Genomic DNA, 23,464 nt, shown 5'->3' with positions numbered 1-23,464 from the left:
TGCCACCTCACTACTCCAGGTGAGAATGGAAGTCCAGGTTCCCCACTTGGCTTCTGTTCACACCCCTGGGTGTGATTAAGTTGCAGGAAGAATATAACTTAGGCGGCTGGAGATCTTGAAGAAAACTGAGGCTGTATATCTGGGCTGTTATCAGCATTGTCTGTCCTTAGTGGCAGGGTGATGGGCTACCATAAAATGCTCTTAGGGGTCACATTTCTTAAAAGGTCATTCGTATCTGAAATTTCACTTCCTTTTCTGATAAACCTGTTCCAGATAGTATTTCACTTACTATAATTTTTTACTAGTGCAAAGATCTGAGTCTGAATTTATTTCATCAGTTCTTTCGTTATTTTATAAATTAGTGCCATAACAGTTTTTTGTTACTCGTTTTTAAAGTTCTATATGTACCTGATATAAAAAGAAAACAAATTACAGAGTTGCACAACTAAAAAGTGAAAGAACCCCCTTGAGGCCCTCTGTTCCACACAGTATAGCCTGTTCACTGCTGTTTGGGATGTAGAAGTGGTGACCTGTTAGGTTTTTTTCTTTTTAAATTTTTTAAAATTTTATTTATTTTAGAGAAGGGGGAGGGGCAGAGGGAGACCGCGAAAAATCCTCAAGCAGACCACCCCCACCCAAGCATGGAGCCTAGGGCTCGATTCCAGGACCCTGAGGTCATGACTGGAGCCCAGATCAAAAGTGGGATGCTCAACGTACTGAGCCAGCCAGGCACCCCTAGAAGTGGGGATGTTTTAGAGAGCTCTCTACAGCATGATCTCAAATAAGAAAATCTCATTTCAGGTTCTGAGCAACATTCATACAGTCAGAGCCACATGGCAACCTAAAAAGCCCAAAACATGGACCTTTTCTCCCCAGGTAAGGAATCTGCTAAAGGAATGGAATGAAACGTGAACCTCTTTTACCTGTTAAGTGATAGGCAATTGATTTCTGAAGCAAAGCTGTCCATGGGTATCTCTGAAATAACGTATTTAGGTTAAGCACAGAATATATGGGGCCAGATTTGAATCTTTAGATTAATGTTCTCTGAAGACTTTGATAAAAATTACTTTTGTTTCTGACTCATCAGAGTTATAATTCCTATGAATCATCTCATTCAGTGGATTTCGGGGTTCAATTCTAGGAAATGCCCCCTGATGAAAATGAAAACAAAAAGATAAATTTAGGAAGTGTTTTTCACAAATGAAATCAACCATGCTAATGAGAGCTGTGCTTTCTTCAGATAAAATCAAGGGTGACGCCCAGGGCTGGTACATTGTACCCAGGCACCATCAAGCCTGGAACAAAAAAAAGACTGGAATGAGGTTAGGTGCCTTCAAACCATGGAGTCCCTGTGACATAGATGTGAGTGAACATGAAGATTGGATATCTTGATGTTCTTATTATAATACTGTCTGTAGTTTATTTTACTTTACCTTTTTTCTGCCTCTACAGTTTCATTACTTTAATGTTTACTTCCCATAGCTAATTCCCTTGGGGCACTGCACCCTAAAAGTCCTCCATTAACCTTTCTCTTACTGCATCCGAAGATCTTCAAGCAGTAGGGGTTCAAGGAGAGGGCACAGGGCGTGGAGGAGGCTTGCGTGCTGCATGTGCCCCCGCTTGCTTTTTGCGCATCTCCTGGAAGTCCAGTTTGATCTAAGCGCCCTACTGCTTGTATTTCGGCACAACGCTTCACAGTTCTGATGTTGCATCTCTGTGTATATGAAGCATTTAGGGTCGAATTTTCTAATTTTTTCTGGATATAAAGACAAACTGTTTGGAAGAAGAAATAATAAGAAATTGTTCCTTTGTTGAGGGAAATTAAGCATCTGTTAGGTGTGAGACATTCTTCCTAGCCACTGTGGGAACTTACATGTTGGTAGAGAAGAAACATATACAGGTATAATAACAATAGCCTGTGTTTATGGAGCTCTGTCCATGTGCCAGGCACGGTGGTAGGTCCTCCTGGGCACGTTCTATGATCTCATTTAATCCTTGGAGTAGCCCTGTGGGGGCGGGGTCTGTTGATAACCACCACAAGGACAGAATGTCACGGTTGCCGGACTCTTAAGTGCTGTGGAAGCGCAGAAGAGGGTGACATTAATTCCAGCCCTCAGGCTCAGGGAAGCTTTTGTAGAAGAGAAACTAAACTTTGAGGGTTGGGGAAGATTTTATAGGCAAGACAGGAGGGTGTGGTTGTCCGGAGAGAGGAAAAGGAATGAACAAAAGAGAAAGGAAAGGAAAATTTGCAAGGCACACCTCGGGAAAGTTGAGCAAATGTGTGTATAAAGTCTTCAATTTTAGTTCTGTTTACAAAAAAACAATGGTTAAGTTAAATATCTTATTATATATGCAAACTATTTTTATAACACCTCTGAGGACTTAGGTACAGTACTTGTTTCACATTAGCCTCTACTCTCACCAAAGAGTGAGTGAAAGTAAAGGTATTTCCCTCAACACAAAACTTAAATTTTTTAACTTGAAATTACTGGTGTAGATGGGTCCAATCCACCTGCTTTCTGTTTCCTTTAAAAGACCGTTATTACGGTGCAAAGGTATAAACTACACACCGACAAGTAGAGCTGAAACCTCCCTCCCATTTTAAATTTGTATTAGTAACTTAGTTTTCTTTATTGTTTCAGGTTACTGGCATCTTGCCCTGCTTGCTTGATGGTGATTGTTTTATCAGATCCAATTCTTCATCTCCAGATCTTGGAATATTATTTGAACTTGGAATTTCTTATATTCGCAATGTATGTCAGTTGAAAGATAAAGCTTTGTAATGTATCAATTAAAGGGAAGTTTAAAAAAAAAGTCTATTTACAAGTAAAATAATTGAGGTTTTTCTACGTAATAAAATTTTAATCTCTCGAGGAATGGGAATGGTGGTTCTAATTTATATATAGCACTGCTTTTTCAGTAGCATTTACAATAAAAGTGTATTTGTTTATAACTTGAATGAACTCCAGTGCTTTTAAAGAATGAAGATTTGAAAAGGATGAGACTTTGTGAAAGTGATAAAAGATATTCAGTGGCATTCCAGGGCTGTTTGACCTCTGTCCTAGAGGGTCAAGTTATACTTAACCTTGCGGCTGATGCTTCTAATTAAGGGACCTGACAGAGTGGTAATTTTTATAAAGGCACCAGAAACTTGGATTAACTCATGTCATGTAAACAGTTGAACCAGTAGGTATGGGTCTGTGATAGTCTTATTTATTTTTATTTTATTGAGTCTTTTATTTTAATTACAGTATGTTAACGTACAGTGTTATGTTAGTTTCAAGTGTACAGTATAGTGATTCAGCAGTTGTGTACATTGCTCAGTGCTCATCATGATAAGTGTGCTCTTAATCATCCTCACCTACTTGACATGATAGTAATTTAAATGTCTCCACATTCTAATAATACCTTGGTAGGTGTAGTATATATACTTGGCCTCAAGGTGACCCAGAGAACCAACTGCTATTATATTAATAGTATCACACCATCCTTTCATTTCTTTAAGGCAGATGCATCCAAATGTGTTATGGGTGGGTAGGACAGGAGAGGGAAGCAGGGCCCCAAGCAAGTCCCTAGTGGCTTTCAGCAGTTGACGGTGGAGGTAAAGTTCTGACGGATGATTAAAAAAAATGATTTAATTTGTGCATTCCATCTCTCATTGGGGCAAAGCTGCATAATCCCATGTAGTACTGATATGGTTTAGATCATTCCACAAATACATCATTTAAGAAACAATAGCAACAGTTGCCACATCATCAGGTTTACGGAATTTTCAAAAGTAATTTGACAAGATAGGATTTTCACTTTTCATACTGCCTTTGCCATCTGGCCTGCAAGGAAAATGGGACCCACTGTATTTCACTTTATTTTCTTGTACAGAATTTTTTAGTCCTAAAAGTGAATGCTAATTTTGTTCCCTTTAAAGGACTTGGTATGTGCTTTTAAATTTGGTTCAGATAATTAAATTTTGTATGCCTGTTTATTTCATAGTCAACCGGTGAAAGAGGAGAATTAAGTTGTGGCTGGGTGTTTCTTAAACTTTTTGATGCCAGTGGAATTCCTATTCCAGCAAAGTAAGTTGCCTATATATTCCTTCCAAATGAGTAATTTTGTAGAAATTCATTATTTAGAATCTGGATATCTCAGGTTTGCAGAGTGTATATTCTGTTAGCATTTCAAAAACTTGTGGGGAGAGGGCTTTTAATGTTGATCTTTTAATGTTCTTTGAAGTGGTATATGAAAACAGCATGCACAGGGTCATCTTAGAGAGGAAGAAATGCCACTTATAGAATAGGTATTTTAAAAGATGTTTACTCAGGGGTGCCTGGCTGGCTCAGTTGGGTGAGCATCCAACTCGGTTTTGGCTCAGGTTATGAACTCAGGGTGGTGAGATTGAGCCCTGCATTGGGCTCTGCGCTGAGCGTGGAGCCTGCTTGGGATTCTCTCTCCCTCTCCCTCTGCTCTTCTCCCACCCCTGCTCGCTCACTCACTCACTCTTTTTCTCTCTCAAAAAATAAATAAATAAATAATAAAAGATGTTTACTCTCTGCTGAGAATATTTTTCAGTAAATTCCTGTGGTATTAGCACATTTCACAGTGCTGAAACAGAACCTGATTCTCTCCAGAGTGGAAAAGCTAAGTCCAGGGTCCCCAGGTCCTCTGTGACTCTACCTTTCTCCTATAGGTGATACACTGAAATTGTAATGGCAGTCACTGTAAACAAATTTAAAACTTAAAACCAAAAGGCAGACTGGTACCAAATATCTGCATTATATACAGAATGGTCAGATTATTATCCCTAATATAAAATGGGTTCTCAAAAATGAATAAGAAAAAGATAGTCCAAGTTTTTAAATGGGCATACACAAAAAAATCTAAGTCTAGGATACAAACAAGAAATTCACAGAAGAGAGACACATGGGCAGTCATCAGGATGGTAATTAAGATCCAAGGTTTGGAATTATAACATTCAGGGCTCTCGGCCTGGCTCTGTCTGTGTAACTGTAAGCCAAGTTCCAGGTTCCTTGCCTGCAAGCCCCAATTTCCTCTTTTTAAAATGGGAGATTGTAATAGTTCCTACCCCAAAGGGTTATTATGAGGATTGATTCAGATAATGCTCCCTGCCTTCTGTGACTTCTCCTTACACCCCAGGGGCGGGCATGGCCTCTTCACCACAGGGCAGAGGTAAAAGTCCGGGCTCCACTTGTCCTTCTCTGACATCATCCCGGTGATAGGGAGAAGGGCACGGCCTCCCAGAACGTAAAAGTCCAGTCTGCTTGTGATTTAAATTTGTTTTGTTTTGTTTTTAAGAATGTCTAGGGTTTTTAGCTGTACCTAGTGGGAGGGTAAAGGGTGTTTACTCCATCTTTCCAAAAGGGAAGTCACAGCTATTTTTCTAAATGAGGTAGAAGCCCATGTATTGACACTGAAATATTTCCAGTGTATATTATGATATGGAAAAAGCAAGTTGCAGAATAGTATGTGTACTATGGCTCCATTTTTTTTCATGAAAAACTGTATTTGTGTGTATATGTGGGCGGGCCTATGTAAAGTGTTCCCAGAGGTTGCCTCTGAGGCACAGAACTAGGGAGGTAATGCAGTGGGATTAAAGAGGACTTTTATCTTATACTTTCTATACTTAGGTAATATGCAACTTTGAAAGAAAATGTGTCAGTTTTGAGATTTACTGTGTATATATATATATTTGTTTGCATTTGCATAGAAAAAGGTAGGGCAAGGGCCTTACCAGACTAGAGGGGATGGGATGGGGAGGGATGTTTCGGGGTTTTTTTGGTTTTGGCTTTTTTTTTTAAGATTTTATTTATTTGAGAAAGAGAGAGCAAGAGCAGAGGGAGTGGCAGAGGGAAAGGGAAAAGCAGACTCCACTAGGCGGATCCCAGGACCCTGAGATCATGACCTGAGCCAAAGGCAGACACTTAACTGACTGACCCACCCAGGTGCCCCTGTTTTGTTTTTTACTTATCATTTCTATGCCATTTAAGCATTTGAAAAATACATTTAAAATACATCATTAATACATTCATTAATGTAAATCATTAAAGTCAAAACACTTTAATGGCATCAATTAATTTTTCTCATTTTAATGGGGAAAAATGTATTTTCTATAGTTCAAAGTTAAGAAAGAAACTTTATTTACTGAGGTAATACCTCACAGAGGAATCAACAACTTTTATTCTCATTTAGCAATGAAACAAATAAAATGTCTGGGAATGTTATCTGTGCTAAAAAATATTTCACTACTGATTTCAGTGTTTCAAAATAGAAACACGTGGTTTTTTGCTATTCTTTTGTAGAACGTATGAACTCTTCTTGAATGGTGGCACCCCTTATGAAAAAGGTGTTGAAGTGGACCCTTCAATATCCAGAAGAGGTACAGCTCTTAGGCATTGATTTCTCTCCTTCCCTGAGAAAGTACACAGAATATGCATCAGCAAAGAGAGCTATATTCTAATAAGCATAACATTCTTCACTTGAATTCACATTTTTAAAAATAAGTCATTTGATAGTAAAATCCTAGTCACTTTTATCTAAGTGCTTCTTAGATAAGGTGATAGATAGATAGAATGAGGACCATTCATTAATGCCTTCTCCTTGAACACTGGGCTGATAACTTGTGACCGCCACAGAGTTAATGACATAGACTAACTCCCAGGTTGCCTGTTGCTGGGCTAAAGGACGTAGACATTTCAAATTGTGGTACACATGCCGAGTTGCCTTCCACAAATATTGAGCATCTTTTAATATATTCATTGACCAGGCACTGTGCTAAATAATGGGAAAATGGAGAGTAAGACACATCCGATCCTTGCCTTGCAGAGCTCAGCTCCTGAGAGATTTGGAACTCTCCTTGTTTCATAACTTAGAACACATAGCATTGCTGCTGCCCTGGTGATGCTTGTCCCAGCTTCTTGGAACAGGGAAGGGCTTAGGACCTGGGAAGCAGTTGGATCTGCCTGGAGTCAGGCATGCTTTTTTAAACTCCCTTTATCTCTTTATAATATCTGGCAGCGGTGCTGTTGAAGCTTCTGGTGTAGTGGCAGCTCCAGGGGTACTTAGGGAGGCCGGGAGGCTTTAACACCATGCTTTATCTCTTTATCAGCTCATTTAGGGCATGTGAGGGACTCCTGCTTTTCATACAATTACTATTTTTACCCCAAATCTTTGTTTTATTGTAAAAAGTACTTTGTTTTATTATACTCACTGTCTCAAGCACTTCCAAGTTTTGACATTTATTTATTTTTTTTTTTAAAGCACATGGGAGTGTTTTCCATCAGATGATGACAATGAGAAGGCAGCCTCAACTCCTAGTAAAACTGAGATCTTTGAACAGAAGATCAAGAGACTCGCTGAGGTTGGTACCCACTTACCTGGCCAGTGAACTTGAGGCCCTTCGGCGTCTAGAGACCATCTCTGCTTTTGGCTTCTCCTCCTGCTTGATCATCTTTTGTCGGTTAGTTTGTTCCTCATTAATTCATCTGCTGAGGATCAGCAAGGGAATGGAATGGTAGGAAAATTCAAATCAGCTTACGCTTTTGTTTACTGGTTAGTTCAAGTGATACATTTGGTCAGAAATAGTAGAGAAACTTGGCTAAATCGGGCTTGCCATCCACAATCCTGTTGTCAGGGAACCTTTTTTAAGTATCAGGTTAGTTAAGGTATAATTTCCATGCAATAAAACTTACCTTTTTTGGTTTACAGTTCTCTGAGTCTTGACCAGTGTATACAGTCGTGTAACTACCACCACAACCAAGATGAAGAACATTCCCATCACTCTAAACAGCTGTCTGCTTTGTGGTCAGCTCCCCAGCCTCAGCCTCAGGCAGCCACTCATCTGTCTTCTTTTCCCGCAGTTTGTTTTTTGTTTTTCAGTTTTCATTTTTTAGTTTTTAGTCTCAGAGGTAGAGTTTAGTGATTCATCAGTTGCATATAATACCCAGGGCTCCTTACATCAAATGCCCTCCTTAATGCCTGTCACCCAGTTACCCCATCCCCTCACCCACCTCCCTTCCAGCACCCCTCAGTTTGTTTCCTGTAGTTAAGAGCCTCTCATGGTTTGTCTCCCTCTCTGATTTTGTCTTATTTTATTTTTCCCTCCCTTCCCCTATGATCCTCTGTTTTGTTTCCTAAATTCCACATATGAGTGAAACCATATGATAATTGCCTTTCTCTGATTGACTTATTTTGCTTAGCATACTACCTTCTAGTTCCATTCACGTTGTTGCAAATGGTAAGATTTCATTTTTTGATGGCTGAGTAAATTCCATTGTATATATACACCACATCTTCTTTATCAATTCATCAGTCGATGAACATCTTTCCATAGCTTGGCTATTGTGGACATCACTGCTATAAACATCAGGGTGCAGGTGCCCCTTCGAATCAGCATTTTTTTATCCTTTGGATAAATACCCAGTAGTTCTATTTTTAACTTTTGAGGAACTTCCATACTGTTTTCCAGAGTGGCTGCACAGTTTTCATTCCCACCAACAATACAAAAGGGTTCCCCTTTATCCACATCCTCGCTAACATTTGTTGTTTCCTGAGTTGTTAACATTAGCCATGCTGACTGGTGTGAAGTGGTGTCTCACTGTGGTTTTGATTTGTATTTCCCTGATGCCGAGTGATGTTGAACATTTTTTCATGTGTCTGTTGGCCATTTGTATTCCCAGCAGTTTTGTCTTTTCCAGAATGTCATACATATGGAGTCATTCAGTATGTAGCCTACTAGGTCTGGTTTCTTTCACCCAGCATACTGCCGCATTTGAGAGTCATCCATGCCATTGCACGTAGTAGAAGTTGTTCTTTTTTGTTCTAAATATTATTTCATTTGATGGATATACCATAATGCATTTATCCATTCACTGACTGATAGACATCTGGGTTGTTTCTAAGTTTGGGCAATTATGAATAAAGCCACTCTAAATATTTGCATACAGGTTTTTTGTGTGTGGCCATATGACTTTATTTTTCAGAGGTATAAATACCTAGGAGCGGGATTGCTGCATCATCTGGTGTCCTTCTAATTTTGTAAGAAACTGCCAAATTGTTGGGGCGCCTGGGTGGCTCAGTCGGTTGAGCGGCTGCCTTCGGCTCAGGTCATGATCCTGAAGTCCTGGGATCGAGCCCCGTGTCGGGCTCCACGCTCAGCGGGGAGTCTGCTTCTCTCTCTCCCTCTGCCTGCCTCTCTGCCTACTTGTGCTCTCTATCTGTCAAATAAATAAATAAAATCTTTAAAAAAAAAAAAAAAGAAACTGCCAAATTGTTTTCCAAAATAGCTATAGCATTTTATACCCCCAGCAGCAATGTATGAAAGTTCCAATTAGGCATATTCTTGGTATTATCCATTTTTTTCTATTTTGGCCATTTTAATAAGTGAGTAATGGTATCTCCTGGTGGTTTTAATTTGCATTTTCTTCAGGGAGCTTTTTTTTCTTTTTCTTTTTCTTTTTTTCTTTCTTTTTAAAGATTTTATTTATTTATTTGACAGAGAGAGAGAGAGACAGCGAGAAAGGGAACACAAGCAGGGGGGGTGGAAGAGGGAGAAGCAGGCTTCCCACAGAGCAGGGAGCCCGATGCAAGGCTCCATCCCAGGACCCTGGGATCATGACATGAGCCGAAGGCAGACGCTTAATGACTGAGCCACCCAGGCGCCCCTCTTCAGGGAGCTTTTTAAAATTTATTTTACTTTTTAGTTAATTTTCTTTTATTGATTTATAGAGCTCTTTTTAGATTTTTTATTCCAGTATAATTAACATACAGTGTTATAGTCATCTCAGGTGTACAATATAGTGATTTAACAATTCCGTACATTCCATACATCACAATAAATGTACTCTTAATCCCCTTCACCTATTTCAAGGAACTTTTACACTAGTAGGGTCCCAGATCTGTCACCTTCCAACTCAGTAGCCTCTTGGACAAGTCATTTAACTATCTTTCTCAGGATCCCAATGTCTACATCTTTTAAATGGGCATAATAATATCAACCCCATGAAGCTATAATGAGGTTTAATGAAAAGAAAGTATATAAAACACTTAGATTGTTTTTATAGTATATGGCACAGAGTAAAATAAAGTAAGTGTTAGCTATAATTATTTACTATTATTATTATCATATTATAGATAAATGCAAATATAATTCCAGGTCCATGGTGTTGTATGTCATAAATTTGTTTAAATGAAAATGTGCTGTGTAGCTGGTAAGATCAGGAGGGATTTGAAATAGGCTTTGAAGGATGGGAGAGCTGTGCACATGTGAAGATAGGAAGCCATGGAGAAAAGGAACCTAACACAGAGGGCATATAGTGGACAAGAGGTGGAAGGGAAGAGCAGGGCCTGGGAGCAGAAACTGATGAAGTTGGCCTGTCCCACCGCGACCTGCTTCTTGCTGATCACCAAGAAACAGAGTAAGAGATGAAAACTTGGCATATCCTCCTGAATTGTTGCTTTTCTCATTCTGGATCATGCCCTTAGTTTAAATATTCCTTGTTCTTATATCTGATACTGAAATGTATTTTCTAATTCTAGTATTAACAATTAAATCTTTCAATAACCATTAATAATGTGTTCATGGATATTATTCATTCTCTTGACTGCCCTCCCCCCCCCCCGATGTTTATAGCACTTATAAATTCCCTTTTTTGGCCAGACTTTCCTTGGAAAATTGTTATTTTTCAAGATTTAGAAAAAAGAAGCACAGTAGCAGTCTTTGTAAAAGAAAAGCCAAAATCCTGTTTGGCTTCATTCTTCCTGCTTCTTCAGCCTCCCACTCCTCATCTCATTGGTAAGCCTCCAAGAGTTCCCCAAGTACTCCCAAGTGTGTCTTTCAAGTACAGCTCTTAATAGTGTTGCTTTGGCCCCAAATACTGGTTCCAAGATACTTTTTACCATCTAGGGATCAGATTTGTCTGGGTGGTGCACAGGTCAGGTAGGCAGGCCCATGCTTCCAAAGCAGTGAGTGTTCTTCTGTATGCTGGTTCTCAGAGAAGGGTCCTGAGTCCTTGCCCTCCGGACTGCAGGAACTAAGGTGCTTGTTTGATCACAGCACACACTAGGCACCCAAAAAAATGTTTACTAAAGAATTTCAAAGTAGAAATCTTCCTTAGGACCTCTGTTCTGCCTCCTGCTGTCCCTAAAGTCCCCCACCTTGTCTTGGTGTGTGCTCTTCTCTCCTCCTAGAGCCCAGAGGGGGACCCGAGCATTGCCACTCTACTTTGTATGATCCTGAAATGTGTATGCCTGATAGTGGCAAGTGTGGCTTGGGGCAACTCTCTGGTGCGGCCTAGGCTCAGGCTGGCTCTACAGAGACCAGGCCATGGGCACAGAGAATCCAGACGCCCCTGCCTCACTGCAGAGCCCATGAGCTGTGGTGTGAAGGCTGTGCTGTGGGTCCAGGGTGAGAGGCTGGGCACCAGCATGGGTGCTTTTGGGCATCTCTGCCCTGAGCCTGCACACCCTGGAGGTGGAGACTGAAGCAAGACTGATCCATCTCAGTCCCCTCTCCTTCCCTGACTGCCACCTTCAAGTGGATGGAAGAGGAAGACAAGTAACGATACCAAGAGCCCTCGTCCTCTCCTCCAAAAGTGCATCACACCTCTCTCCCCACCCTCCCTTGCTTAAGAACTCCACTTTTGTTTGGCCAGACTCTTCTGCTTAAAGGAGAAAGGACAGAGGCTTTTAACATTATGCCAAGCAAGATACAGCAATGCACACAGACCCAATGGTGGGAAGCCCAGAGAGTTTGCCTTCCCGCCCACTTTCCCCCAGTTCCTTTGCTAGTTGTCTTCATACTGCCCTCTCACAGCCGGCAGTCTTATGTGTGCGTACCCTTGGATGTCCGGAGACCCGCAAAAATGCAAATTAACCAATGTAGACTTGTCTCCTTTTCAAAGAAACCGCACCAGAATCCTGCCTGTGAGATTCCTTTGGCGGAGACAGTTGTAATCATGGTCACCCTCTCAGTAGGAGATGAAAGAGGAAGCAAAGAGATCCTTCAGTTTCACTGAGAGTATGCCATTCTAATTTTGGAGCTATTTTTCAGTGGGGTTTTACCCTGATGTGATTTGGCCAAAAGCATGCGTTTAAGCCGCTGATGAGGGCAGGCTCTGAATTTCGACCCAGACTCCCAGTGCATGAGTTCAGAATCCCAAGAAATACGGGTCTGTAAAAGTAGGCTGTGTGCATGCGTATAAATTTGCTATAAACTTATTTGTCTTTGCCTTCTTGATGTCTCCCATCTTTTTTTCCCTCTTTCACTTCCATTGTATTGTTTCTAAAAATAAATGAGGTAATCGTGTTACTAGCCTGGGGCCCATGATTAGGTTCATTGCACTTCCGCCATCAGAGTTTGCTGGTGTATCTGTGAGATCAGAAAGAAGTATATTTTTACTTCTTCAACTTAGCCAACCTCCATAGCCCAGAGCTTTCTACTCATCTTGGGTTTGGGAAAATCAGAGGATTTCCCCAAAGAAAACTAATAAAGTACAGCAGTCCTGCCTCATGTTGTGGGGAAGTGCCAGAAGGAAGGGAGCGCCCACCCTGTGGGAGGAACGAAGGCCTCCACCGCAGCTGGCAGCAATGCCAACCAGACAGAGCAGACGGGTCTGTGAGAGGAGAGGGAAAAATGGAAGGAAGGTTACACCCCTTCCTCCAGCAAAATCACTGGCTGTTCTTCAGCATGAGCCATGGCTTGGGCATGCAGCTGAAACACTGCCCAAATGGACCATAGACCAGAGGGCAGGATGTGGAACAAGCCTGAGGGATCACAGCTGAACACTGAGCAGACATGTGGTGGCATCAAGGCAGCTTAACTGGTCCTCCGCAGCCAGTCTTTGAAATCCAGGTCAGACACAGGACCGGCATCGTAGCGGCGGTGAAAAACAACGATTTCTAACTTTGTGTGCCACGTGCCCTATATGAATGTCAGAAAGCCTCTCTTGCATTTTGGGGATGTTTCTAGAAATGCGGGGGTTAGGAAGTGGTGAAGGATACTTACAAAATTCCATGAAGCTACCTCTAGGGAATCCATTGTTCCTGTACCACCCTAGGGATTACACTTACTCTGTTCTCTTCCACCAGGCTAGAAGCCTGAATATTACCTCTGCAACTAATGTCCCCTTCTAAAATACTTATTCTAGAAATTAAAGGATTAATTTACAAAAGTTAAAGTCTCTTTTTTAACTTTTGATGGTTTTTCTTAGCCCGAAGATATTTTCCTTCTTGATAAAGGGCATGGTTTGCAAGGTTTTCAAGATTTCCTATGTGGTCATTCTTTATCGCTTAATGACAGAGTTCATGTATTTCTTTTTTTTTTTTTTTAAAGATTTTTTTTTTTTTTTATCTGAGAGAGAGAATGGGAGACAAAGAGCATGAGAGGGGGAGGATCAGAGGGAGAAGCAGGCTCCCTGCCGAGCAGGGAGCCCGATGTGGGACTCGATCCCGGGACTCCAGGATCATGACCTGAGCCGAAGGCAGTTGCTTAACCAACTGAGCCACCCAGGCGCCCCAAGTTCATGTATTTCTAAAAATAATATTTAGAAAATGTATATTTAGAATGATTCAAGACATTTTTTTGAGTATATTCTAATGTTAGCTCTTGTGCTCAGTATACATGCCCAGTAGGCACTTAGTGCATGTCATGTGTCAGGATTTTAAAGCACTCACTTGTCATGTTTCCAGATTATTATTTTTGAAATAATATTGAAATTTTGTTTCTATTTTTATAAGTATTTTCTTCTTTTTGATGCTATTGTATATGGAATTGGTTTTAATTTTCTTTTCAAATTGTTCATTATTGGTGTATGGAAGCAAGACTAATTTTTGTGTGCTGATTTTATATCCTACAGCTTGGTTGAATTTGTTTATTTGAACAGTTTTTTGTGGAATCTTTAGGGTTTTCTACATATAAGACCATGTTGTCTGTGAACAGAGATAATTTTACTTCTTCTTTTCCAATTTGGATGTCTTTTGTTCCTTTTTCTTGCCTGGGGCTCTGGCTAGGACTTCTAGTACTATATTGAATAAAAGTGGTGAAAGCAGGCATCCTTGTGTTGTTTCTTTTCTTTTCTTTTTTTTTTAAGATTTTATTTATTTATTTATTTGAGACAGAGAGATTGAGAGAGAGCGAGCACATGAGAGGAGGGAGGGTCAGAGGGAGAAGCAGGCTCCCTGCCGAGCAGGGAGCCCGATGCGGGACTCGATCCAGGGACTCCAGGATCATGACCTGAGCCGAAGGCAATCGCTTAACCAACTGAGCCACCCAGGCGCCCCCTGTGTTGTTTCTGATCTTAGAGAAAAAGTTTATGGTCTTTCACCATTGAATATGATGTGGGATTTTCATATATGGCCTTTATTATGTGGAGGTAGTTTTCTTCTATTCCTAGGATTGTTGAGTGTTTTTATTATGAAAAGGTATTGAATTTTGTCAAATTCTTTTTCAGCATCAGTTGAGAAGATCATGTGGGTTTTTGCTTCATTCTGTTAATGTAGTGTATTACATTGATTGATTTTTTTAATGTTGAACCGTCCTTGCATTCCAGGAATAGATTCCATTTGTTCATAGTGTATATAAACCAGTGAAGCCATCTGTCGTGGGGTTTTATTCATTGGGAGGTCTTTGATTATTGATTCAATCTCCTTACTAGTTGTAAATCTATTCATATTTTCTATTTATTCCTGATTCAGCCTTGGTAGGTTTTGTGTTTCTAGGAATTTGTCCATTTCATCTAGATTATCTAACTTGTGGATATACAGTTATTCATAGTACTGTCTTACAATCCTTTTCCATTTTTGTAAAATCAGTAGTAACATCTCTTCATTTCTGATTTTATAACTTGAATCTTCTTTTTTTCTTAGTCCTCTAGTTAAAGGTGTCGATTTTGTTGATCTTTGCTAAGAACCAATTCTTGTTTTCATTGATTCTCTCTGTTGTTTTCTGTTCTGTTTTGTCCATCTCTACTCTAATCTTTATTATTTCTTTCCTTTTGCTACACTTCGGTTTCATTTGTTTTTTTCTTTCCTAGTTCCTTAAGGTTTAAAGTTACGTGGTTGATTTGAGATCTTTCTTTATTAATGTAAGCATTTATAACTATAAACTTTCCCTCTTAGCACGGCCTTCATTGCATCCCATAAGTTTTGGTATGTTATGTTTTCATTTTATTTGTCTCAAGATACTTTCTCATTTTCTTTGTGAGTTCCTCTTTGAGCCATTGATTGCTTAAGAGTGTGATGTTTAATCTCCATATATTTGTGAATTTTCTAGTTTTCCTTCTGCTGTTGATTTCTAATTTCATTCCACTGTGATCAGGAAAGATACTTCGTATGATTTCAGTCTTTTAAATTATTAAGACTGGTGTTGTAGCCTAACATATGTAGCCTAACAGCCTAACACTAAGACTGGTATTGTAGCCTGTCCTGGAGAATGTCCCATGTACACTTGAGAAAAATGCGTATTCTGCTATTACTGAGCAAAGTGTTCTGTAAAAGTCTTAGTTATAGCTGATCTACAGTGTTGTCTTCTATTTCCTTACTGATCTTTTGTCTGGTTGTTCTTTATTGAAAGTGGTGTAATAGAGTCTCCTACTATGATTGTAGATCTGTGTATTTCTCTTTTCAGTTTTGTTGATGTCTGCTTCATATATTTAGGATCTCTAATATTTGTTGCATGTGTTATAATTTTTATATCTTCTTGGTGCATTGACCCTTTTATCATCATATAATATCCTTGTCTCTTTTAACAGTTTTTTTGACTTAAAGTCTATTTTGTCTGATATTATTATAGCCACCCCTGCTCTCTTTTGTTTACTATTTGCATGGAGTGTCTTTGTTTATCCTTTCATTTTCAACCTATGAGTGTCCATAGATCTAAAGTGAGCTTCTTATAGATAGAATAGAGTTAGATCCTGTTTTTCTGTTCATTCTGCCAATCTGTGTCTTTTTTTTTTTTAAAGATTTTATTTATTTTGAGAGAGAATGGGGGGAGGGGGGAGGGAGGAGGGTCAGAGTGGGAAGCAGACTCCTGCTGAGCAGGGAGCCCGATGTGGGACTCGATCCCGGGAGTCCAGGACCATGACCTGAGCCGAAGGCAGTCGCTTAACCAACTGAGCCACCCAGGCTCCCCTGCCAATCTGTGTCTTTTGATTGGAGAGTTTAATCCATTTATATTTAAAGTAATAACTGATAGGAACCAACTTAGTATTGCTGTTTTGTTATTTGGTTTTTTTTGTACATCTTCTGGGGGACTTCTGGGGCACTGTGCCTCATTTCGTCCCTTAATGTCTTCCTTTGTATTTGATTAATTTTTTTGTAGTGACACATTTTGATTCCTTTTTCATTTCCTTTGTGTATATTCTATAGACTTTTTCTTTGTGGTTATCATGAGGATTACATATAACATCTTAAAGTTATAATAATCTATTTTAAACTGATACCAACTTACCATCAATATTGAAATTTTCTTTGGTTTTTGAGCCATTATTCTGGAGCAGGCATTACATTAAGCACTTCACACTTAGCTCAATTTAATCCTTTTAGTAAGCCTCTGAAATGGAGGTATTACTGTCTGTATTCTACAAATGAGGAAACCAAAACACAAGGACAATAATTAATTAACCCAAAGCCACAATAGCTAGGAAGAAGCAAAGTCAGAATTCAGTCCGGATTGCCACACCCTACCAAGTTCCACCCGGCACCATGAACAGTCTGAACTCCTGTTTCCTCTTCATTCATCACATCGGGATGGGTGGCCACATGGCTTTGTCAAAACATGTAGCTGACTAGTCCCTTTCTTCCCCAAACACATAATTGATGACTTTTTTATTTAACATTTAACATGGGTGTATATGCTAAAATGGAAGCATAAGAATGGCAAAACAGAGTTCAGACTTGAAGATGTACAATAGAAATATTAGTTTAAAAAGAAAAATATTAGTTTTCTGAGGTTTACTGTAGGCAACTTATAGTGGAAATTTTCTTTAAAATTGTAGAACAGTTTTTTCAATAATGAAGCAAAACTTGGAACTGTTCATTAAAGTAGTAAGTATATATTTTAAAAACATTGTAGGTTGGATTGTAGGGGATTGTTTAATGAATACATGTTCTTCTTCTTTAACAGTTTACTGCCAGAAACATTAATTGGAAGTATGTGTTCCATTCATTTGTTGATATTTTATCGCCAAATTCTTGGAGATGTACTCCTGAAAGACAGGATGAGCATGCAAAATGCTGGTAAGGGTCTTTGCAGTTTCCTTATGTACAGTAATGCATCATGCTTTGAGTAAATGTAACCTATGCCATCCTTTATCTTCTGCTTCTGAAAGTGACATTTGGAATAAAATATATCGAATTGCATCAATGTGAATAAATTACCTCAAATGCACAGCATTGTACTCCACTGTGCACTTGTGTATATCCTGTGTGAGCTCAGTATATATTCAGTTCTTTACAATATGCATATTTTCACATTACAAATTCTGGAAATTTAAGATCCTAAAACTCAGATATAATCATATTTTCCCTCAATGTCTTGAATAACCTGTTTTTACCACATGTTTGGCATATACATCATCTTTTTGGGAAGAGACCAAAATCATCCAAAATAACTGGTTCTTAATGCATGCAGTTTAAATATCAACAAATTAAAAATAAATAAATAAATAAAAATAAATATCAACAAATTAGGAAAAATTGAATACAGGTAAGAGATATTCAGGTGTTCTATTTTTATTCTTACAACTTCTTTGTGAGCTTGAAACTTTTTCCCAGTAAACTGTTAAAAAATAATTTAAAAAAAATAATGACTTGTCGCACATGATTGAACTTGCAAAGAGATATACATGTGTTATAAGAATTGCCTCTGGGGGCGCCTGGGTGGCTCGGTCGGTTAAGCATCCAACTCTTGGTTTTGGCTCAGGTCATGATCTCAGGGTCCTGGGACTGAGCCCCGCATTGGGCTCCACGCTCAGTACAGAGTCTGCTTGTCCCTCTTCCTCTGCCCCTCCCTCCCCCTCCCCTGGAATAAATAACTAAAATCTTAAAAAAAAAAAAAGCCAGTTTAATTTTAATGAAGAGTCTTTGAACTCAGTGACTCAGTAAGCAGATATGTACTGAGTGCCTCCTATATGCCAGCCATTGTACGAGGCCCCGTGATGGACGTGACAGGCGTGGGCATCCCTACCCTGGTTGAGTGACAGACTTCAAACACAAAATTATATGAATAATCCTTTTCAACCTTCTAAAATAAGTGTTCTAAAGGAAGAAAGCCAACATGAGCATACACTAGGAAGACCTCAGGGAAGTCTGTAGGCAAGTAATATTAAGATAAGACCTGAGAGAGGAGTTAGAGGTGTGCGGGAAGAGCATGTCTGGGCAGAGGGGCCATTATCCAAACTCCCGGAGCAAGACCACCCAAGTATGTTGGAGGGATCGCAGTTGAAAGCGGGCCAGTGTGGCTGGAGCAGGGTGAGTAAGACCCAGAACCCTATGATGGCTTAGCACTCGTGCATAAGTAGAGTTCATGGTTAGACAGGAGTCCTTTCCAGGGGACTTAGCACCTGACAGGGAGATAGAAATGGAACTCTGTATCAGGGAAGTACCACCATTTCTCAAGGAATAATTATAACTCCAAGGGAAGGACACTTTAAGCTTTTTCATCATCACTTGCCTTTGAATTTATTTCAGTGACTCTAGAAAAACTTCATGAATGATATGGCTTCTTAGAGAGGATAAGGCTTACTAGCTTTTTTGTTGGGAAGGAGATTACTCAGAACCATTGTCATCATTTGAATCTGACCATCAGAATAAACCTGGTAAGGCCTAGAGGAAGGATTTTTCTCTACTGAGGAAACAAGACAGTAGACTGTATTGCCCATGCCATTTCAAGAGTGTCCTTCCTGCTGTGCTTCTTTGCACAGGTCTTTCACGTGCCATTATTTATGGTGGAATATCAGTATTCTCCTACACAATATTTAGGCCTATGGCTAAAATCCTCAACTCCTGATTCCTTTCATTTTCATCCACCACCATCCATTGACCCCAACACCAGTTCTGGGGTCCTTCCCTGAGCTCTGGTGGACTGGAGTCAGGCCTGAGCAGCCTGCCCCGGGTCTCCTATCCCCCGGCACTTATTGGTTCCTGCTCAGCCTTCTAAGAGCAGGGGTGCTTCCTAGCTGGTTCTTTTTTTATTTTTTTAATTCCAGTATAGTTAACATACAGTGTTATGTTAGTTTTGGGTGTACCGTATAGTGATTCAACAATTCTATATATTACTCAGTGCTCATTGCGATAAGTGTACACTTCATACCCTTCATCTATTTCACCCTTCCCCCATCCACCTCCTCTCTGGTAACCATCTGTTCTCTATAGTTAAGAGTCTATTTCTCATTCATCTCTTTTTTCTTTGTTCATTTGTTTTGTTTCTTAAATTCCACATATGAGTGAAATCATATGGGATTTGTCTTTCTCTGACTGACTTATTTTGCTTAGCATTATACCTTCTAGATCCATCCAAGTTGTTGCAGATGGCAAGATTTCATTCTTTTTTATTCCTGAATAATATTCCTCTGTGTGTGTGTGTGTGTGTATCTCTTCTTTATCCATTCATCAGTCTATGGATATGGGGCTGCTTCCGTAATTTGGCTATTGTGAATAATGCTGCAGTAAACATGGGGGCACATGTATCTTTTCAAATTAGTGTTTTCAGATTCTTTGGGTAAATACCCACTAGTGGAATTGCTGGATCATATGATAATTCCATTTTTAATTTTTTGAAGAACTTTTTCCTACAGTGTCTGCACCAATTTGCATTCCCACCAATAGTGCATGGGTGTTCCATTTTTTCCACATCCTTGCCGGTACTTGTCATTTCTTGTGTTTTTTATTTTAGCCATTGTGACAGGTACGAGGTGATATCTCGTGGTTTTTTGTTTTTTTTAGAGAGAGAGAGAAAGAGTGCAAGTGGGTGGGGGAGGGACAAATGGAGAGGGACAGAGACAATCTTAAGCAGACTCCACACCCAGCACAGAGCCCGATACAGGGCTTGATCTCACGACCCTGAGATCATGATCTGAGCTGAAATCAAGAGTTGCACGCTTAACTGACTGAGCCACCCAGGCGCCCTTCTCACTGTGGTTTTGATTTTGATTTGTCCTTGATGATTAGTTATATTGAGCATCTTTTCATGTGTCTGTTGGCCATCTGTATGTCTTCTTCAGAGAAATGTCTGTTTATGTCTTCTGCCCATTTTTTAATTGGATTATTTGGCTTTTTGGTGTTGAGTTATATTAGTTCTCTAACTAGTTCCTTTTACCATACCACAGTTACATCATAAGGAGGAAAGAGATTGGGAAATGACAAAGAAAGAACAAAATTTTCTAGTTTTATTCTGTTCAGAGCCACTTTAGTTTCTCCCTAAAAGCTCTATCTACTTGGCACAAGACTCATTTCAGAACTCCCTGCGGTATGAATATAGGTGTGGATGGAGGTTGAGCAGACAGCTTTGAGCCCTCCTAGAGGTTAAAGTGTGGAGCATGTGTTATCAATAAATTATGTGGCACAATAATTTTTGTCTGAATGAATGTTTTTATGGCTGTTGCAGTCAGATACATTGGGCGCAGTTTATATAAAATCCTTTTTGTTCTTTGGTGTTTCAGACTTAATTAGTAACCCAGTGTTGGCCACCTTCCCCAAGCTCTTGGAACAGCCTGACATGATGGACGCACTCAGGGTAGGTGGCACCACACCGTGATGGAAACCTGGTGGGCTCTGAAATTGGTGAAACACACCATGTTAGTGAATTCCGATACCTGCTCTGGGGTTGCTTTGGGGTTTTTTTCCTGTTTGGACAGTGTCTCCCGACCCCTGCCCATTGTCTAGTTAACTTGGTCTCATCCTTCCTTCCTTAGTATGAATGTTACTTCCCAAGACTGCCTTCCCTGCCCCGATAAGCAGATGGAGTACCTGCTATGCACGCTGCTGCAATCTCTTGCCTGTTGTTTATTCCTTGACTTAAGATGGCCACGGATTTTGTCCTAAGAGCAAAAATCCAAAATGGTTTGTTAGGTAAATCAACTGAGCTCTCAGAAGAGAATCAGGGCATGCATGTAATTTTTTATTTTAATTCAACATATACTGTCTGCTATATGAAATAGCAACTGGATATTAGTTTCAACCATATGAAATCTCTAATTTTCAGCCATTTTTTGAACTTAATATGTCAGAGTCAGCAAATATTAGGAGTCCATTGTGCCTGCAAGGCAGTACTCAGATACCATGATAAGTGCCATCAGGTCCTTGAAGATTTAAAGAGGGCAGCAAATGAGGATCAGGAACCTGTTTCATAAGAGGTCCTCGGTGAGATAGACCTAATAAAAAGCTGGGGCCAAGTCGGATTTTGACATGCTGAGATGGGAGGGAAGAAATTACAGGGGGCGCCTGGGTGGCTCAGTCGGTTAAGTGACTGCCTTCGGCTCAGGTCATGATCCCGGAGTCCTGGGATCGAGTCCCACATCGGGCTCCCGGCTCAGCGGGGAGCCTGCTTCTCCCTCTGACCCTATCCCCTCTCATGCTGTTTCTCTCTCAAATAAATAAATAAATAAAATCTTTAAAAAATAAAAAATAAAAAAAAAATAAAACATTTTAAAAAAGAAATTACAGGTAGAAGGATCAGCATGAGCCAACATTTTAAAGCAGGAAGGAATAGAGAGTATTCTATTTGCTCTTAAGAAGAGCAAAGGATCCAATTTGGCATGTAGAATGCCATCTGCAGGGGGGCAAAGTGGATCTGAGTCTTCACATTGCCAGGAAAGAGTGTGTATGGGAGACGGTGGATAATCTGTACAGGGTTCTGCTTTTGGAAAGCCTCTGACACACAGGCAGAAAAGTACCCATACAGGAGGGAGATGAGCTACGCTAGCAGGTGATTCCTGTCAGTAAGGACAGAGGTCCTGTGGGCCTGACAGAGAAATGGAAGGAGGAAGCAATCACCGGCAAAGATTTTTACAAAGATTTTGAAGCTGATTTCATGTGATGGTTTGGCTAGGTTTGGCGTGTCAACAGTAATAATGAAGTTTTCTGCAAAAAGACTTAATGGCATATGACTGTCCATAATTTCAGACAAGTTCATTTGGCACTAGCATTAGATAATGCAGAATTTCTCTTTTTTCCCCCTATAAAGTCATTAGTATCATAATATCTATTCATTATACAGAACAGAAGTCCACTGATTCATTCGACAAGTATTTTGCGAGAGCTCACTGTGGCTACGGCCCCGTGTAGGTGCTGGCATTTTCTCCAGGTGTGTAACACTCATAGAATCTGGAGCTTTAGCACTAAGCTAGTCTAAATTCTGCATTTCTTGATGAGCAGATAGCCCAGGCAAGTGCACTGCAGGTCAGTCTGGGTGCGTCCAGATGCGCCACTGGCTCAAGAAAAGGCACATAGGTGAAGTTGTTCATACACATTATTAAAGTGAAAAAAAATCATTTGAGTTGTAGTAAGTGTATTTAAATATATATATTTACATTTATATATCTGCCTGTAAAACTATCTGGAAGAATATACTCTAGAAAGGTAATACTGATTATGTCTGGATCATGAGTTGTTTATCTGTATTAACTTTTCCACAGTTAATTATTTGTACAATAAATAATAAAAATAAAAAAGAGCGCTTTATTTCTATACTCTTGAGCCCTGTCTTCATGGCATACCATGTTACTTAGGATAAGCTGGCCTGTGAGGTGGTAGCTAATACAGGTTAATTTCTCGCTCATGGTACCTTTCCAGCATGGATCAGTGGAAGACCGTGCTCCATAGTCACCCAAGGATGCAGGCTAGTGGAGGCGCCACTTCCTCATAGCGTCATCTAGAACAGGTGGCTTCTCTGTTGCCAGTTGCACATGAAGGGAAAGAGAGAATAGAGGATTGTCCTTGGACTTTCCACTGCCTTTGCCCTGAGGTGGCATAGGCCATTTCTACTCACATTTCGTTGGCCAGAACCAGTCACAAGGCCCCACTTAACTTCAAGAGAGCTGGGAGATGGCGTCTTCTGTTTGCTCCAGAAGGAAGGAAGAAGTGGATCTTGGTGTATAGTAGTGACCCCCCAACACACACACACACACACACACACACACGTACATTTGCTGTTCGACACTGAGTTACTATAAGTGAAACACCTTACTGCTTGCTGGTAGCTCAGTGAAAAATAAAGTGAGACCTTGACACAACAAACAGTAGGCACATTTTATCAGATGTTAAGTCTAAAGTTGCTAAGTGATAGTCATGTGAAGCCAGATACCTTTTAAAGTTTCTATCATGAAGTGTGTGAGCCTCCTAGCATCAACTTAGCTAAGTGTAGTTTGTTGGTGGTGTTTTAATAATAATAATAATAATAATAATAATAATAATAATAATAATAATAATAATAATAATAATAATAATAATAATAATAATA

At 39.9% G+C, this 23,464-nt stretch overlaps 1 protein-coding gene across 2 annotated transcripts in view; it reads left to right on the top strand.

Annotated features, from left to right (window-relative positions):
- Nucleotides 1-23,464, top strand: part of NPHP1 (nephrocystin 1) — a 54,661-nt gene that overhangs the window by 27,974 nt on the left and 3,223 nt on the right. For both annotated transcript variants that reach the window (XM_035001028.1, XM_035001026.1), the window contains exons 12-18: nt 802-876; nt 2,643-2,753; nt 3,991-4,073; nt 6,315-6,391; nt 7,273-7,372; nt 17,132-17,244; nt 20,667-20,740. In XM_035001028.1, the coding sequence (XP_034856919.1) occupies nt 802-876; nt 2,643-2,753; nt 3,991-4,073; nt 6,315-6,391; nt 7,273-7,372; nt 17,132-17,244; nt 20,667-20,740 (633 nt within the window). The remainder of the gene's footprint in view (nt 1-801; nt 877-2,642; nt 2,754-3,990; nt 4,074-6,314; nt 6,392-7,272; nt 7,373-17,131; nt 17,245-20,666; nt 20,741-23,464) is intronic.

Source organism: Mirounga leonina, unplaced genomic scaffold (assembly GCF_011800145.1).
Source record: "Mirounga leonina isolate KUSES-001 unplaced genomic scaffold, KU_Mleo_1.0 Mir_125, whole genome shotgun sequence".
NCBI lineage: Eukaryota > Metazoa > Chordata > Mammalia > Carnivora > Phocidae > Mirounga > Mirounga leonina.
Note: the sequence above shows the minus strand (reverse complement) of the source record. Positions and strands in the feature narration are given on the sequence as shown.